The 19,870-nt window shown below is 36.6% G+C and overlaps 1 protein-coding gene across 1 annotated transcript in view; it reads right to left on the reverse strand.

The window, feature by feature from the left end:
- Positions 1-307: 307 nt before the first annotated feature.
- Positions 308-19,870, reverse strand: part of ANXA5 (annexin A5) — a 29,710-nt gene continuing 10,147 nt past the window's right edge. The window contains exons 3-13 of the mRNA XM_017497581.2: positions 18,708-18,792; positions 17,040-17,134; positions 15,795-15,908; positions 14,108-14,198; positions 10,885-10,964; positions 10,362-10,418; positions 4,969-5,062; positions 3,974-4,069; positions 2,222-2,280; positions 1,871-1,993; positions 308-842 (exon numbers count right to left, since the gene is read on the reverse strand). Coding sequence (XP_017353070.1) covers positions 780-842; positions 1,871-1,993; positions 2,222-2,280; positions 3,974-4,069; positions 4,969-5,062; positions 10,362-10,418; positions 10,885-10,964; positions 14,108-14,198; positions 15,795-15,908; positions 17,040-17,134; positions 18,708-18,792 — 957 coding nt within the window. The 3' untranslated portion in view covers positions 308-779. The remainder of the gene's footprint in view (positions 843-1,870; positions 1,994-2,221; positions 2,281-3,973; positions 4,070-4,968; positions 5,063-10,361; positions 10,419-10,884; positions 10,965-14,107; positions 14,199-15,794; positions 15,909-17,039; positions 17,135-18,707; positions 18,793-19,870) is intronic.

Genomic DNA, 19,870 nt, shown 5'->3' on the forward strand with positions numbered 1-19,870 from the left:
AAGGTAGTACTTTGAATTTTTGCATTAAGTTTTATAATTAGCTTTTCTACTAAGCAAGTAGTACCACAAGCATTGGTTTAATAGACACCTAAATAAACATGGTGCAAATAAACCAGAAATTCCTTCAATTTTCCCTCTATTCACTAAATAGGAAATTCAGTCTATGGTGTTGCATTTCTTATTGCCCAAAAAACCAACTGTAAATTCAGTTCTCAACTAACACCACTGTTAATTATTAGCTTAAAAAAAGATATCATTGTTAAATAGATAAATTTAACAATAAATCTAAACACACAGGCACACATAATTCAGGGGGACAGAAATGTTTATTTTTCATTAAGCTTTTGAATACAATCACCATAATTTTGCCGGTTTAGTTTAGTTGCAAACTTGACTAATAACATTTCCAGGAGTTCACAATTCCAAGGCTAAGGTTCTGATTAAGGTATCATGGTTATAAATGTAATATAAATGAAGTTTTTAAAAAAGGCTAAAAGCAATCTGGCCTCTTAAAGAAAAAAATATAAATGGCCAGGCATTAAACTTAGTAACATAAGTACACTTTAGTGCTATAGCGGTTGAAGAGACAGTGAGATCTCCACCAGAGATCAGAAGGAAGCACCACTATTTTCTTCTAAGATGCATATGTGTTGGTCGAGAGCATGCTAGTGTGAATAAGGCCATGTGTCAAGCACTGGCATACAAATGCAGCTAGAGGTGCTAAAGGAAGGCAGTGGGGCAGTTCAGGCACACAGCAGACAGCTCTTCCCCGTGACACATTAGTCATCTTCTCCTCCACAGAGCAGCAGAAGCGCTTTCTTATAGTCCCCAGATGTATCTCCCTGAAACCAAATGTATTCCATTAACCTCCATGACTCACAGAAGCCATAGAAAATTTTAAAACCAACAAATGACTGGCAACAAATTATATTCATAAGACTTCTCCCAAGTGGGTAATCTATGACCTTCACATCAGGAATGTTAGGCTGGGAGTTTCCTACCACTGTAACCTCAGAAACTCAGAATCCCTCTGGTAACACAAAGAACAGGGAAACTTTAACAACTATATTTAAAGCAAGCCTTCTAAATAGATTTCTAACACTTAGTATATATTGGCTAACACAGGCAGTGCTGGGGCTGCAGGGCTGTCATGGCTCTGCCTCAGAGACAGAGGGGCAGGACATGCTTGCATCTGCTTATCTCACATGCACACATGCATGATAAATTAATGTTTCAAGCTACGAGTGCACGGGTAAGCTCTCTAGTGTCCTTCAGGCCAGCCACACCACATGCACACTAAACTAAAAGCTTTTGCTCCATTGAAATATTGTTTTGCATATGGTCTGCATTAACCTTCAATTAAATGTAATTACAGGCCACAGAATACCTTGTTTCAAAAAGAACAAAAATGATACTAATACGCAGGGGCTCCTTACTTACTCCCAATATGACCTGATTGGCTCTTTCCTGAATTAGAAACCAGCATCAGAGATAAGGTGATAACAGACAAGATAGAAAGGAAAAGCTGACATGAAATAAAAGAAGGACTAATAAAGACAGCTGGAACTGATAAAAGACAGAAAGAACACATTATTATCATAGCCAAGGGGTTTGGTTCATTGAGTCATCTGTCACCAGTACTAAATAATGCTTCTGAGTTCACCAAGAGCCACATCAATACCCATGCTTTCACTTGGCAGCCATCATCTCTACTCCAGGAAACATGCTTAGCTTTTTAACTCATTGCTTTAATCATGCCACTAAAATTTTAGACTTAACACAAGAATCAGGCTCTCCTATCCTTGTCTTTCATGCAACAAACTGGTCTGTTTTGGATTCCCAAACATAATTTAAAGAAAGGTTCTACTACCTTAACCATGGAATAAAGAGAGGTGGCAAAATTCTTCCTAAACTCCTTCCTGATATTAAACAGATCAATCTCACTCCTGGACACCATGACTCTGATGAGGGTATGATCATCTGTCCCAGCTCCCTTTAAAAAAAAAAAGCAAAAAGAAAGAGGCACATTGTTTAAAAACTTCAAAGGATCAAATGCTCCCAGGTGCAGGTGAATCAATAAAGTATAACAATTTAGTAGAACTGGGTTGAATATTATAGAAGAGAAAAATTCCCAAGGTCTATCATCCAAAACAAACAAAGATGAAGAATAGTATTTAGAAAGAGAAATGTATTACATATAAGATTCATGGTATTCACTTACCTTCATAGCATAGTAGAGGGTCTCTGCAAGGTAGGCAGGTATACTTCGAATAGATTTCACTAAGAAAATAAACAATACAATGGTCAAAAGCTATTCTGATATGAAAAGGATTAAGTAATTTAAAATCAAATGCTGCTTCCTGCTTATAGCTCTACTTCTATAAAAACACAGAAATACCAGAGGCTAAAGAGTTGTAAGCTTATCTGATTTCCTCACTCATCAAGTATTCTCTTAGACACTGGCTTGGGTTTTCCTAGGAGTTTTGAAGTATGCACAGAAAGGCATGGAGAATAAGGGCACAGGTTTTTCTATGCCCCTCTGTTCTGTGAGGACTTTTAGGATACTGCAGTCTGGGCAGCTGGGTTACCATAATACCACAACCTTCTTCATCACCAATAAATTATACAAACCCCTCAGAACGTTTCATTCCAAGACATTCAAGCAAATAATACAAGATTACTATGCTATCTAATTTGTTTAAAACTTTTGGGCGATGTTCCTATACTCTCTACATATTCTTTAAATCAATAATTCACAGAACAGCATGAGATTTACCCATTTCGGTACAAACACAGATGAATCAATATCAGAAAGGATATGTTCTCTGAACATGTACATGTTGAATGTAGGTTGGGGCTGCTCAGACCTCAGTCTGCTTGGCTTCAGAAAACCTATCACGAAAATTCCTTAATATACAAAAATAATCTTTGCATGGAGAGATTTCTTAATTCTCCCTTTTCTAAGTCTTAAGAAAAACAGCCACCAGTAACTGAAAATGTCATAATTTGTATGTGTATTCTAATTAGGGAGGACCTATCTAAAAGTTTTCTAGTAAAAGTTCATTAACTGCATACTCAAGTGAAAGGCTACTTTTAGGGTTGTTTCATGCACATCTTTAGCTTACTCTCCTGAAGACAGAGAGCACTGAAGTGTCAGCTCAACGCCAAATATTTGGAACAAACAGCAGACAGAGACTCACCACAGATCCATATGAAAAAAAGGACCACAGGAGTCACAAACTAGGTTCTCCCTAGCTTTGGAGAGCATATAATACCGCAATCAACTGCACTGATTCAGTTCTCCAATTTTTCCAGATTATTCTGAATATTTAATTAAAATAAAACTAAATTATTTAATTTGAAAACAACCATCATCACATCTTCTATTACACCAAAGATATTCTTTTTTTCTATACCAGATGACAATTTCTTAGTTTGCCTCAAAGCTGAGAAAACAGTATTCAAATGTACTCTAGGGCGCTGGTAATCTCAGCTACTTGGGAGGCTGAGGCAGGAGAATCATTTGAACGCGGGAGATGGAGGTTGCAGTGAGCCGACATTGTGCCATTGCACAACAGCCTGGGTGACAGTGCAAGACTGTCTCCAAAAAACAAACAAACAAAAAAGAATTCTAAAATTCTCCAGGTATCAGAAATAACATTTACAAGCCCCTGAGATAATGTCTACAACATTTCAGGTTCATCAAGAAATAATATTTTTAATGCAGCTTCAAAACAATTTTTAAACAATTATCTTAGTATTTCCATAGGATTCAGATGAACTAACCAGACAATACTATATTTCCAACATCAAAATAAATTTCTGAATTGGAAATTTAGGAGTTTGCATCATCCAAATATCATATCAAGCTCTTCCCTTTACACCTAGGTAGTTATTTTCAGATGCAGCCTCAATCAAATAAAATACTTTAGCTCTTATCACCAAAAATATCAATACATTGTAAATCACTTACCGACAGCAAGGAGTAGTTGCTCCAAATTGCCAGAAGTCTCCCGGTCAATGGTTTCCTCAATCTGAAATCCTGATATGGTCATATACTTGTCAAACACTAGAAAAAATGAAAATGATTTCCTAATCACATAGGATCACTCTTTCCAGAAAGAAGATATTGACTCTGATTAGGTAGTGTCCTACTGAACACAAATCTCCCCTTCTTCCTTGCTGACAGAACCTGTGCTCAGAGCCTCAGCATGCCCAACCCTAAGTAATGGATTGCAAGCATACTTTGTTCACTGATTTCCCAGCCTCCTTACTAGTTGTAGCCAATGAGACCTAAAGGTAAATCTCCTGGAGGGGATGCTGAGAAGTCTCTTCACTTATAAAAAAGTGATACACAGATATGACTGGTTTACCCTTTCCTTTCCTTCCTGCTATGAAAATAGTTAAGTTTGGCACTAAAGCAGCTTGTGATAATGAAGAAATGAACATGAGAAAGAAAACCAAAACACTAGGGATAATAAAGCAAAAACAAAAACCAGAAAGATCTCAGGTCCTGCCAAATCAACCATGGAATCCCACCTCCAGAAAAAAGTCCAGTTTTTAAAGCCATTATTAGGGTTCTCTGTCACTTGCACTAAATTCATTCTCAACTAACATCACAAGTGTTGGTGACTATCCAGAGATGAGGTTGTGGGTGCCAAGCTCTAGGAGGAAATACTTACAGTGAGCTACTACTCAGTGATGTGTGACTATGAGACGAAGATTCTAGAGACCTGACCTCCCTTGCCACCCTCCAATAGTAAAAGGTGGACTAATGATCTCTAGTTTGTAAAAGCTACAACAGCAGCAAAAAGAATGTGAGATTTCTCCAGGTCACCAAAAAGAAGAAATACAAAAGCTGATTCATTCACTAACTGCCTTCTACGTAGCAGGTATTCTGGCACACTGGCTCATGTACTTTCCAAATTTACCAATGTATCTGCCCTACACAGATTTTTTTTCACTCACCCTTTCTCAAATGAGACACACTTCGTGTTCCAAAGATAGTAATAAACTTTTCTTCATCTGTCCCCCATTTAAGTTCTCCAGCCTGAAATAAAGCCTGCAAAAAGTTCAAACTCAATTAATGAATTGCTCCTCCATCTCATTTCCAGGTTCTTAATCATACTTGTTTTTTACTCCCTAAATAGTTCACTTGATTCATCTTATATTAATAGTTTTATTTCTAGTGTTTCCTATTCTGAAGCTCAGCTCACTGAGTTTGGAGCAACTTTGGAACTTGCCACTGAACTGTGCCACAGAAGATTAATGGGTCCAAGCAACAACACATTGCAATGCTACAAGGTTACATGTTCCCAAAATGTCTGCCATAATCTCTAATCTTTCAGAAGCAGTAGTACAGGTCAAGAGAAAGTTATGACTCCCTCACTGTTGATACATCTATTTAGACAGGGAAAGGATTTAACTGGAAGCTAAGTTGTCTGCCTTTTCTGTTTTGCTTGTTCTATAGCTGTTCAATAGCACATGATTAAGAGTACACGTCATATTTTCTCTTTAAAACTGAGATTTAACCAAGGCTAGCTATAAAATATTTTTGTATTCCCAAAGATCACAATAAATTTTTTAAAGGTTGTGGGTAAAGCACAGTGTGGCATATGGAAACACTCAATAAATAGCGGTTGACTCTTTTGAGTGCCCATACTTCCTTTTTGACATGGGAAAAAAATACATGCTTTCTTGTGTTCACATAACTACCTAAAAAATAAGCTTATACACAACATCAACTCTGAATCCACTTATTGAGATGTAAATAATTTATTAAAACCCAAAGAATCAATCTTTACAATGATTACACTATCCTTTTATTCATTTCAAACTAAGCATACATATTAAAGCAGAAGAATGGAATTTGCTGAGGGTGCTATTTGCAGTTTGCCTTATGCCCCCAAGCAGTAATCCAAATAAAGACAGGAAGTAAAATAATGGCTTGGATATAGAAGTTTTGATCACAGTATGTTTAAAAATATAGATTATGGTGATAAAGATCTGATTTTTATTATATTTCTGGAGAATAAGAAAAAAATGAGACTTGTATCTTTAAACTCAATTTTAAAAATAATTATTTTAATGATAAAAATGAATAATGTCAATTTGGTCATGTGAACATGTTTTTCAGACCTGAAAAGTTAGTAACTATGAAAATCATGCATGTATCTAAACTTTAGAGCTATATCATGATGACATAGACCTTTCTTAAAATAACTTTTAAAATCTAATTACAAAAACAACACAAGTTCATTGAGAAATTTTGTAAAAGAAACAAACAAAAAAAAAAACAAAAATAAGAAAATAAAGGTTGCAGGTCAGGCATGGTGGCTCAAGCCTGTAATCCCAGCACTTTGGAACCCCTGAGGCAGGTAGTTCACTTGAGCCCAAGAGTTCAAGACCAGTCTGGGCAACATGGCAAAACCCTGTCTCTACTAAAAATACAAAATTTATCTGGGCATGGTGGTGGGCGCCTGTAATCCCAGCTAATCCCAGGAGGTGAGGCAGAAGAATCACCTGAACCCGGGAGGCAGAGGTTGCAGTGAGCTCAGATGGTGGCACTGCACTCCAGCCTGGGCAACAAGAGCAAAAAGGAAAGTTAAGGGGAAGGAAGGGAAGGGGAGTGGAGGAGAGGGGAAGGGGAGGTGAAGGGAAAGGGGAAGGGGAAGGGGAAGGGGAGGTGAAGGGAAAGGGGAAGGGGAAGGGGAAGGGGAAAAGGGGGAAGGGAAAGGAAAAAAAAAGTTACCATTAATATCAATATCCTGAGGGGGCTGGTTGCTTCTTCTAGTATATTTCTATATGTAGATAAAATATTCAAATATATTAACACCTAAATGGGTGAGGGACTCATCTTGGACAATATCACAGACATTGATGCACACACTTCTTATCAACTGTTTAAAATGTCTAGAAATTTTCTCTAGTAGGTACAGGAGTTAAGCCTGTATAGGAATAATTGGTGAGATGTCAACTATGTTTACCATAATCTTTTAATTTTCTTGGGAGAATTACGTTTGGGATCAATATCTATTGTAAAACTATTATTAAGTAATACGCAACAATGATGATGGCTTCTTCATATAAAACAATGATATTTAACAGTTTTGTTTTAATCTAAGCATGCTTTCTTCTAAAGGAGGATGCCCAATATTCATGGATCCATCTGGATGAGGGACCCTTATATCCCTTCCCTCAGCTTTACAGTTCAGCCTAAGTACAGTTTGATAAGCCCTGGTTCAATGCAAAGGATAAGGCTTTGAATCAACATAGATGTGGTCCTTGTTCTTATCTGTGAGATCTTAGATGAATTACTTAATTTCTTCAGCCTTAGGTCCTTGCAAGCAGAGTAGGAATATATGTATAGTCACTAATGAAGATTATATAACTTACATAATACTTTGAATGAACAGTGTCAGGTACTCAGTAGCAAGTGCCCAGTAAACTACTTCCCTTCTCCTTCCCCCTCTTTCCTCTAAGAGTTCAACTCCGCCTCCAGAGAAGAAGTAAGGACTTATTGGGGAAGAAGATAAAATCTGTTTTAATGCATTAAAAATATTAAATCAGTTTAACACATTAAAAATGTTAAAAATTAAACTGGATTATCTACAAAATGTTCAGTTCCCAAGTGAATGATTCACTATGGCTTATCAAACCTCATAAGTAATAGAAATCCTCTTAGTGCCAGGTATCAGTAGAGAAAAAAATGCAAAAGCTTATGAAAGGGCCCTTCAGCTCTCTCAGCTTACTCTCAACTAAGAAATCTCAAATTCTCACTAGTGATAACAGTCTAGCTGCCCTTGCTACAAGGTACAAGTTGGTGTGTTCCTTTTTATAATGCTAAAAGATTATATGTTTTCAACAGGTTTATTAGTTAATAACAATACATTTTAAAGATTCAAAAACTAATAGCCAGTGTAACATGTTCTGTGTTGCTCCTGGTCACTGGAAGGCTAAGAAAAGCTTGGATTCCATTCAAGGGATATTTTAAAGTAACTCTATAAAGCAGTTTTCACATATACAGTCTCACATGCACTCTCAGGGTTGTGAATGGTTATATCTACTGCATGACAGGTAAGTGTCACCTATACAGCCTCGGCAATCAAAGTACCAAGGATGCAGGCATTACCTGAGAGCGTGTTCAAAATGCAGACTCCCAACCCCCGCCCAGACCCACAGAATCAGAATCTGCAGTTCAAGGTCCCCAGGTGCTTCACATGCCCATGAAAGTCTGAGCAGCGGTGCTATCCAGTGAGTGCTCTGAGGAGGGAAATTAATGAAAACAAGGTTAAAGTGTACTGTTTTCCCCTCAGGAGCCTCACACTGCCGCAATGCTCTCATTACATCACTGACTATGCTGGGAAATCTGCCCTACCTCTGCTCACAAATACAGGCCTCACTGCAGACATCTGAGAGGACTAGAGTTGGCTTCTTACACTGTGACCACTGAAAAGCTCCCAGAACTCCTATCCTACTCTTGAGAGTAGGAATGACAGAATCAGCACTGTCTCCTAGCAAAGCCACAAACAATGCTTGGAAAGCAGTAAGATCACCTCAGTACCGAACAAAGCTCCTTACAGGAGTACAACTTTGTAGGGTTGCTCTAGCCCTTTCCCCGAAAGAAGGTGAAGTTAAGCTGTAACTATGCTTGCAATCAATATTTAATAAATCGTTTAATGATAGAGATAATCAGAGAAGGTGCTAATATTCAAGAACACTGAATACCTTACAGTGAAATATTACTATTCAAGATCTTATAGTGAAATATCTTATAGTGAAATATTAATATTTGAGAACAATGACTATCTTATAATGAAAGAGAAAGAGCTTTGGGGTCAGACAGGCCTGGTTAGGAATCCCAACTCCACTGCTATTCAGTGGAAGCCATGAGCTTATTTCCTTATTTATAAAAGGGAAATTGCCCCTCTCTGGTAGAGTTAAGTGCTCATTCATTCATCAGTTATTTACTGAGCACCTAAACTATGCCAGAAGCTGAGGATACAATTGAACTGACAGCTCAGAGTGCCCAGGAAGGCAGTCAAGTAAATAGGTGGCTTCCAGAGAAGGTGGCAAGAACTGTGACAGGAAGCCTGGGGGGCTATGGTTTTCCCTATAAGGGGCACCTAACTCTAAAGTATCTAAGCTGAAGACTGACTCTTGAAGAGGACTCAGGTGAAGCGGTATGGGAGGGGCAAGAGGGCAGAAGACAGGGTATGTGAGAGAGGCTAGAGGCATAAGTAAAGACGCAGATAACAAAGGGGCTCATAACCCATTCAGGAACCTGAAGGTTATGATCAGCGGCTGGACACAATTAGCTTGCATTTTCTAAAACAAAGTGAAGCAAGAGTCAAGTACTACACAGAGAGCCCTCAGTAAACATTCAGTTATTTTTCTCTCTCCAGCTAGACAGAGAAGACAGCATTCTGAAGCCCTTATAAAATCAACCTACCCAAAAGAATAACCTCTCTCCTCTTTTCTGTTAGCAAAGTGTGATCACATACCCATAGGTTGTTCCACTGGAGGAGTGAATATGGCTCTTCCTTTTTCAATGATATGTGATAACCAACCAAGAATTGGATATTCTCTTAACTGAAACTTGTAACCAGAAAGAGGTCTATGATTGGTGGTTCTAGGAATCTAAGTAATTCCTTTATTACCAAGTTCCAGTTGTCAACTCTGTTTCAAATTTCCTTTCCTATATTTTAATAACTGTTTTATTAAACATACTGAGCCTTTATAAGGATTTAAAAGTTACTTAAGTGGAAATTTTCATTTGGAGTCACTAAAAAGCAGCTGACAAAAGACCAATCCTACCTAAAATTCTGTCAAAGGAAATGAAGAGAAATTTCCTAATACCAAAATAACTTGTCATCTCTTATAACACTACATACTGTTAAATAATTTATTATTTCTTCTTTATTTTCTCCTGCTAAGACATCCACTGTATAACTGGCAGTAGAATTAATAACACCTGTTTTCTTTTCTTGTAAAATTCTCTATTTTGTGAATGTTCAATAATCACCAAAAACATATATAATATATATATATGTGTATATATATATATATATGTGTGTGTGTGTGTGTGTGTGTATATATATATATATATATAGAGAGAGAGAGAGAGAGAATTGGAACTCATATAATTTATTTTATTGCATTTCAGCTTTGGGGTAAAATATTTTGCTGACCAGATCAGAATAAGAGAAAGCTACTTATGTAGGTCTTATGCAATGTAAAGAACCCACTAACAAGATTGTCACTAGAGGCTATTATAACATACATTGTGATTTTTCATTACCATGAATTACTTCTTCATTTCTACAGCATAATAAAGCCATCATATCCTGGGCATCACTCACCTGAGCATCTTGCTCAACTTGAGCTTCATCAATTCCAGCATCAGGGTCTCTGTTAGCCTATGAGAGGTAATACATCACATTACTGAACTATAGAGCATTCTCATTCAAAAGGAAAAGTGGTTCCACCTGATGGTTATGCAATAAAACTCTTTCTCTGGGAATAATATGCTTTTATTAAGATCAATCTTGCACTATTTCCCATTAGCATCATACAGCACTGTCTAAAACCAATATGGGCCCCCTGATTTTAAATTCTACGAAAGGAACAAGATACTGTTATCATTCTATGAAAGAAACAAGATACTGCTATCTAAAACAAATGTATGAGTTAGCTATTAAGAATTTAGACCAGATATGCTGAAATACAAACAAGCACAGGCGACATACAGCCAGAATCATTGCAGCAGGAATCAGCAAGTACCAGAAATTATTAAAAGAATTTTAAGTGACCTTACTTGACTAGATTCAGCCCCGTTCAATCTCAGGCTTTTTAATCAAATCGTAATTCATCTCCACCCAATACCTGAAGGAGAACCACCAACATCCTCTGGTAGTACCCTGAAGTGTCCCCCACCACATCATCTTCCAGGCTTGAGCCATATTCTGCAACAAAATAATTTCATACTTATTTACATCTTCTTTCAACTAGAAAAATAATCTTGCCCCATTAATAAAATGAAAGAGACGTAAAAGAAGAAATATTATATTTGGTTAACATAAATTCCCTCTATTCCATCTCTGAATGCTTTAAGCAAATCCTTTCGGTGAGTAGTTGGAAAAAAATGAATTGAAGTCTCCTAAAGGCACTCTATTCAAACTTAAATCAAGACTTAGCCATTTAGAAATTCTCTTGACCAATGTAGTCTTTAATCTATAGACACATCAAGGTAATGGAAAGTCTCCTAAATACACTTAATCAAAAGCTTAAACTTTGTTTTGCTTTCTTTCAAATCTTTTTAATGGTTATTTTCCAAATGTCTTCCATTCTCCAATGTTCTAAGATTTCTTTAGGCATGACCATCACTCCCCCTAATAAGATATTTTTTCTCTGCAGAAACAAAGTTAACTCTGAGAGACAGCAATGATATTCTAAAGTATGGCCCCTCCTACCTCTATTTCCAGCTGATAACGTAAGGCCATAAAAAAGGAGAGAACTGGGATCTACAAGAGTCTGCATGTGTTTCTCACTACTCTCAAATAGTTGCTATTAAAGGAAAAGAGGCCTTCCTCTAAGGTATTTAAATATTTAATCATTATGTGAAAGAAAGCGAACTTTAAAAGCCTGAAACTTCTATTTTAAAAGACCCAGAAGGGTTACATGTTTATTTCAACCAGTTACCCAAATACAAAACCTTGTAGGAATATTTAATTCCTTCTTCTATGCCAACACCTGTATATATTAACCATCAAATCCTATCACATGTTTCTCCTGTCCCTGATTTATCCTCCTCACACCTCTCACTAACCTGGGTTGGGCCATAATTCCTAAATACCTAGCTTACCTCCCCATTCACGTAACTACCCAATTAGCCTCTTGAGTCAAGTCTCCTTCCTCCCTCAATTGTTCCTTCAACACTTCACTGCCCATTCAGGAATTTACAGTGCCTTTGCATTACGTCCAAATTCCTAATCCAGTCATGCAAAACCATCTACACCCAAGCCTAACATCACGTGTTCCATTTACCTCCAGCAATGGACGTGCACACATCCTCCCCGACAGCCAAGCCCTCTCCATCCCTCAATACGCTCTCCACAGTCCAGTCTCCATGCCATTAAAGACAGGCAGTACCTCAACCAAAAATACCTTTTCTACCTACCCAAAACGCATCTAGTATTTTTTCCCAGCTTTATTGAGTTATGATGGACAAATAAAAATTGTATATATTTAAAGTATACAACACAATGTTTTGATATATGTGTACATTGTGAAATGATTGCCACAATCAAGCTAATCAACATACCTATCACTTCAGACAGCCTATATTTTTGTGTGTGGTGAGGACATTTAAAATACACTCTATTTGCAAATTTCAAGCATATCTTATACTATTACTACAGTCACCATGCTGTACATTAGATCCCCCCAACTTACTTATCCTGCCTAACTAAAATTTTGTAAGCTTTGATCAATATCTCACCAGTCCCTTCTCCCATTCACCATGCCACCCCTATACACCCTAGCAAACACTATTTTACTATCTGTTTCCATAAGTTTGATTTTTCTAGATTCAACGTAAGAAGTGAGATCATCCATAGCTTATGCCTTGTGCCTAGTTTGTTTCACTTTGCATAATGTCCTCCAGGTTTATCCATGATGTTGAAATTACAGGATTTCCCCTCTTTAAGACTGAATAGTACTCCTGTGTGTGTGTGTCTGTGTTTGTGTGTGTGTGTGTTTGTGTGTATTCCTTATTCATCTGTCAATGGACACCAAGTAAACCTATCTAGTCTTGAAAGTCTACTGCATGAGTGATTTGCATCATGAAGCCTCTCTAACATCCAAAGCTATGATGACCTCTCTCTTCTGAATGCATTGTTGCATTTAACATTGTTGGTATTTTACTTTAGTTTGAATTTTATTATCCTTTAACAATTGTAGTCATTCTGTCATGTAAAGCCCTGAAGAGACTGCATGCAAACTGCTCACACCTTTTGTCACTCATGACAGCCAACACACTGCCAGACACATAGCCAGTGCTCAATTACACAGCTGAGTAGGACAGACCACACAGTTATTAGCCCCTATCAGCACACCATTTGTAATCCAGTAGCACAAAGGCTCTCATCAACGTCAACATCCCCAGAAAGAGGTCTTTGAATAGTACATCAAATAAAGTTCAAAGTTGAGATACATGTATCACTTCTGCCTTAGTGGTTGGGAACTTACTGCCCATAAAGAGAGAAGCAGGTGGGAGAGATTCAGCCCTTTAGAAAGGTAATTATTCGGTTGCTCTAAACAATCACAGTGTTTTGACTTGCTGGGTTAACAAAGCCATTTCTAAGATTAACAAACAAATGGCAAGATATAGCCCCTAGTAAAAGACACAAGGCTTGGTGTCTGTTGACTGAGCTGAGAAACTGGATAGTATGACCCTCCTCAGTCAGGCAGAAGAGTCGGCTACAAGAAATCTTGTAAGAAAAGGACTCTCTACCTCTACTTTTTTTTTTTTTTTTCATTTCCTTGATTCTACTCATGGGACATACTTTAGACTGAAATGTAGATTTCTGTTCATGAAAAAGGCACACCAGAAAGAAAAATCATAATGCAGACTATTTCATTCAAGCACTGCCATTAGCTAAGACAACATACATTTACTCAAATGTACTTTATCAACTCTGATGTGGGAAAGGGTTTAGATTTCTTTTCCAAAGTATCAAAAGTACTTTTTATATAACTCCTAAAGTTTACTAACATAAAACTAAATTTTTTTAAAGAAAGAAAAACCATTTTTACCTTAATGTTAACATAAAGAACCTGTGTATCCCTACACTAATTGCAAATCCTATGCAAAAGTAAACTCCATCTTCAGTAGCAGATTCTTATAAAATATTAAAATAGTAGAGGATAACAAGGCAGTGTTTTCCTTACTGAAGGAGAAAAACAGCTTGAATTGCAGGTCATTCATTCATTCATTCAACCATCATTTACTGCCTGCCTCCTGTACCTACAAGGACTACACTCAAATCAGAGAAATGAAGGAAGTGACAGTGGCGGTAAAGGCAAAATATAACTCTGAAACATTTACCTTCTTCATAAACTTGTTTTATTGCTCTTAGTTCTTCAGGTGTCCTTGAAGCAATAATTTCTGTCAGTACTTTTTCATCTGTTCCAGCTCCCTGTTTGGAGATTTTAACAGAGTAAAACATGTCAATAAGATTAAAAAGAAAGTTATCCTCCCCCAATTGCATGGCTATATAAATATTATCCAGTATAACATGGACTTCTTCATATATGAGTTCTATTAGTTATAGAAATAAGAAATTTTAAATAATTTTCTCTCCAAAGACCATTTTATTCTTTTTGTCTAATGGAAAACAATGTTTATCATGTATATATGTGTATATATATATGTGTACATATATATAACCAGTTATATAAATTTGTAACATTTAATTTGATCAGTTAATTCTAGTTTAAAAGTAAAACATTTTAATGAAACATGAAGTAATTTTTTAAAAACTGAAAGAGTAAAAATGAAAACTTCACATAAATGTACATGGAAGAGCACTGATACTTAAATGATATGCACCCCAAGTTAAGTGCTGTGCAGTCACAGGGAAATTCTACATCAAAGGTAACAATAAATATAGCATTGCCTAGTTACTAGGAATTAGAGCAGTAAAAAGGAATTGCAACTTGCTTTCTGGATTTTTGAAAAATCATTTTAGTTGGCTTTCCTTTTTCTGCTTTTAAAAATCACATCTGCATCATTAAAGTAGGAGATGCAACAATACAGCTGAACTAAATGTTTTTTAAAAGATAGCATATTTCAGCCTTATTTTCTTTCTATTTCTGTATTTTGCCAAAAATTAAGCACTGAAAAACCTAGAGTTAATTATCTGGCAGAATTTCAACTACTGCTGACATTTCAGAAGCACTTAGAAAACATTTTTCTCAATAACCTAAGATTTGTGTTTATTCCAAAAGAATCACCATAGAAAAATGAAGAGACTGAACACAAACTAGGCCCTATGGGGATGACCCTTCTCCCTCCACTCCATAAGTGGGAATCCTTGAGAAATATTATTTCCTTGTTAAATCTCAATGTCCCCATTCAAAATCTAACTTCTAACAACTGAGCTGCATCCTGTCCCATGAGCCTAAACAAATGTGCCAATGTTGGTTGTCCTATTTATACAACATTCCAAACACCAGTCAAGGGAACACACATTTAGTTTTTGCTGCAACTGAAATTATAGTTCTCTGCAATAGGCTTACACCTAAAATGAGGCAGTTTACCAGCTACTTCATTTTAGTGTTTAGAGGAATAGGAAAGAAGGAATAAGTATGAGAAAATCTTTATCTTGAAAATTCTCTCTGAAGCTTTACCTTTTAACTTAAAATAAGTAATATTATTGTTCCCTTATCAGGCAATTTTCTATTTAAAAAGATAAAATAGGTCATCTGTAATATTTTTTAAACACTCTCAAAATCAGAAGACAGGCATGAAAATAAAATACAAGAAGCTACAAAAATATTAAAATTTTAAATAGCCAGTATTATTGGGTTTAAATCTGCAAAAAAAATGAAATGGCACACTTGTAATTTTCTCCCTCCTTTACTGCTTATTACCTCCCAGTTTTGTTTTCCAAGCATCTCTCACTGAAATAATCAGATAAAATTTTTAAAATATAACAAATAAGATGAAGTAGTTACCAAAACAACATAATACTATTTATGACAAAAGTGTTCCTTTCACTCATCCTTTTTACCTTCAAGGCATGCTTTAGTTCATAGGCATCATAAAGCCGAGAGGGTTTCATCAGAGCTACGATTAATTTTTCAAATTTTCCAGTCAGTTCTGATTTCAGGTCATCCAGAAGATCCTAACTCACAGAAAAGACAAACTTGTTAACCAGCAGAAATTGTAATGAGATTCTTCTTCTTAAATATGAATGATAGCCCTTTGCTCTAATGAATTCTTTATGTTGCTGTCTCCAAGTAGAGGGCCCATGAGCTAAAGAAAATCCCATAACCTTGAATAATATACCTTTAACCTGTGATCAACAGCTTAAACTAAGGCAAACCCACTTACATGTCAAGATGTTTATTTTTAAAAGATGTTTTCCTTAACTTGAAAAAAAATGAATACCTTAAAAGTAGGCTAAGATTTTATTTTAAAAATACTATTCTGAGAAACATACCTTTTTTAATTCTAAAAAATAATCATATAATGAATTTTTACAAAGGGTAACATTTAGTCTCTCATACTCAAATAGAATAATTTTTTCTTTTCTCTCAATAATAATATTCAAATACATAATAGATTACAGTCATTACTATGGCTCCTGACCACTGAGAGACATTTGTTCCTATGGGGAAATTGTATATGTAATTATGAAAAAAAAAACAACAATATTTCCTACCCACAAGTTTCAGCACACCACACAACTAGAAATGGTGTTTAGAATAGTTTTTTTGCATTTGTTTTCTCAGTTAAGTGACATATGGTTTCAGAATAACAAGACTACATTTAAGTTTTTCATGCATGCACTAATTCATTTAGTAATAAATTTTAAATTTTTTAAATTGTTACTCAAAGCATTTAAATCAACTAATTAAAAATCCATTCGTTAAAATCATGACAAAAGGAACTAATATTTGTGACAGTGTTAAAACAAAACATATTGTAATACAGGCTTACACCTAGAAAAGAGACAGTACGACATCCATGTGAACATGAGTGAGAAGCACAGAGGAAAAGAAAAGGGAGAATTCTCACCACGGGATCTTTTGGCACCTCTACAGCATTAGGCAAGGAAAAACAATTACGTGAGGATAAGTTGGGTGAGCACTGCATCCCAAGAGCTGATAATTTAGAGTGGAAAGAAACAGAAATAGGGAACTCGGAATCACAAAATAAATGATGCTTACAAAAGAATACCAGTATATTTCAAATTAGTCTTATAATTGATAGCTGTTCCCTCATTCTCTCCTGGGATGAAGTATGGTCTTACCCTGCCAAACAGAGTCTTAAAAGCCTCAGAGATTTTCTGGCGCTGAGCATTACTTCGGGATGTCAACAGAGTTAGGATGCTCTCCTCATCTGTGCCTGTAATTTATGGTTAATAATTACATTTTGGCTCCTGCATGCATACTCTCCCAATGATCTTTGCAACCCACTTCCCAGTCACCTTATTTCCTTGCCTCTCCCTATGCGAATATATAATATATTTTATGGCAGGCATGGTGGCTCACGTCTGTAATCCCAGCTCTTTGGGAGGCTAAGATGGGAGGACTGCTTGAGGCCAGGAGTTTGAGACCTGCCTGGTCAACATAGTGAGATCCCCATCTCTTAAAAAAAAAATACATAGACACACACACACACACACACACACACACACACACACGTATATATGCACACACACATAAATGTTTTACTAAACAGTTTATTAAAAATTTACGATATATAAAATGTTGTTTCCAATATATTCTATCCCGCTATTCCCAATGTATTGGAAAGTAGATGGAAAAATACTTCTGCCTCTTAAAAAACTTAGTGCACCTAGTTTTTCATGCAACAGATACTTAAATAACAGTTATTCATAAGGCATAATGTGCTAGGTGTTACAGGGGATTGAGAGACGAGAAAGATAGAGACTCTGGCGTGAAATTACAATTTAAGGTAGAAATACCAAAACCCACAAATAATTATGAGCTAAGGCAAAATGTGATAAGTGCCTCAGGAAAGGTCTAGGTGTTAAACAGGATTCAAAGAAGGGTCTCCTAGCTGATAGAAGGTGGAAGGGAGTCTTGGAGAATGCCTCATGGAGAATGTGACACCCAAAACAGTCTTGAAGGATGGAAGGATTGTGAAAGGCAGTGATGAAAGGAAGGACAGCTTTTAGAATGAGAGAAAAGCTCAGCAGTCGGGAAATACAGGGCTTTCATAAACAGCAGATAAGCCAGCATGGTTGGGTCTGAGAACACATTAAGTAGTAATGGGAAATGAGTCTGAAAAGGTGGGCTGGATACAATGGAAGGACTTGAGGGCCAGGAAGCACATGAACAGTAGTACAAAGGAGGCTGAGCACAGGAGATCAGTGACACATGGGAATCCTTTAAATGACTAGAAAAGAGGCTGGGGAAAGAGAATAGACTTGCAGAATGAGAATGGAATATCTGACTGGAAACAGAGCTGCTCACACGCAGGGACGGCTGCCTTATGGACTCAGGCCTCTACCAGACAGGTGAAGATAACAAGCTGAAAAGCACAGAGGCTGAATTTAACTGCCTATTGAGCTCTAGAGACTGAATGTTAGGGATGGTTTATAGCAAGCTTGTTCAGACCACAGCCGGCAAGCTACATGTGGCCCAGTTCAGCTCTGAATGCAACCCAACACAAATTCATGAACTTTCTTAAGGTATTATGAGATTTTTTTGCGATTTTTTTAAAGCTAATCAGCTATCATTATGTGTGGCGCAAGACAATTCTTCTTCCATTGTGGCCCAGGGAAGCCAAAAGATGGGACACTCTTGGTTTATAGTATTATTTTATTATCTTAACATACCTCTTCTCCAACAGATTTCAGATCCAAATATTCTAAAATTATTCTTACTGTAATTAATGACTTGTTCGGAAAAACAAATATCACATTTTTTTAGAAAGAGGAAGCTAAATTTACCCAGGCCTTTCATGGCCTTCCGAAGAGTTTCTGCATCAGCCCGCTCATCAAATCCAGGAAAGTCAGTCACAGTGCCTCTGAGAACCTAATTCAGGAAACACAGTGGTATTATTCATATCATGACTAATATGACAAAGCAAATAACATAAACAGGAAGCTGCTTGCTACATATCATATTCAGTCATTGAATAAATTTACCATTTGATAAGATTTGTGACCCCTTTTGAACTGGGAAGTGAACCATTTACAATGGGGATTGGCAGGACCGATTCAGCACAAAAGCTACCCTGATCCACCTGCAATGCCATCAGTTGGAAGGCTGGCTCCCTGTTCCCTGTGACCAAACCCCACCAACACCTCCTGGTTCACAGAGGGCACTTCTTTGCAGGCTCCCTTCAATTAAGTCTCACAGCATTTTGATCTACAAGAATACAGAATCCACATTAAATCTTAATGCCCTATCCTGAGTGTTCAATTCTAAGCAATGCTCTTATTACATGCCTTTTCATCTAAGTCCTGTTTCTATATACTTATATAGGGATTTTAAGACAATCTGGCAAAGCCTGAAATGATACTTGACAGTTCATGTGTCAGAAGAATACAAATCTTTGAATTTAGAACTTTATAAAGGTGTATTGGAAGACACTCTTCATAAAGCTTCCTGTTACACATTACTTTATCATATACATACACTGCTTTTAATAATTAAAATATCTTAATATTTCAAAAAAAGTTAGTGATAGAATTAGATCCTTAGAGTCAGAAGGCTTTACTACTACTGAGCCATAAATATTTATCTTATGCTAAATGGAGGCTCCCTGCATTTACTTTACTAATAAATGTTTTTGTATTTCCTCAAAACTCGTGCTAAGGTACAATCTAAACTGAGAAACAAACAGCTAAAAGGACTGTAAAGCTAGCCAAGTTTACAGTCTTATGCCTCTTATTATAAATGCACAAAAGCACAGTCACCAAAAAGGGGGAAAGTTTCTTTTACACCTCAGCCTCCAATTGTTGCATATGCCAACAATTAACATACCAATGAAATTTTAAATGATGACAACAGGGAGAGATAGGCATGGTGAAGAACTTCCCCTGGACAGTATCAAAGGTCAGTTCAGTGGCCTTCTCTCTTTAGTGGCACTAAATTAGACTTCCCAAAA

The sequence above is a fragment of the Cebus imitator genome, unplaced genomic scaffold (assembly GCF_001604975.1).
Source record: "Cebus imitator isolate Cc_AM_T3 unplaced genomic scaffold, Cebus_imitator-1.0 Scaffold233, whole genome shotgun sequence".
Classification (NCBI taxonomy): Eukaryota; Metazoa; Chordata; class Mammalia; order Primates; family Cebidae; genus Cebus; species Cebus imitator.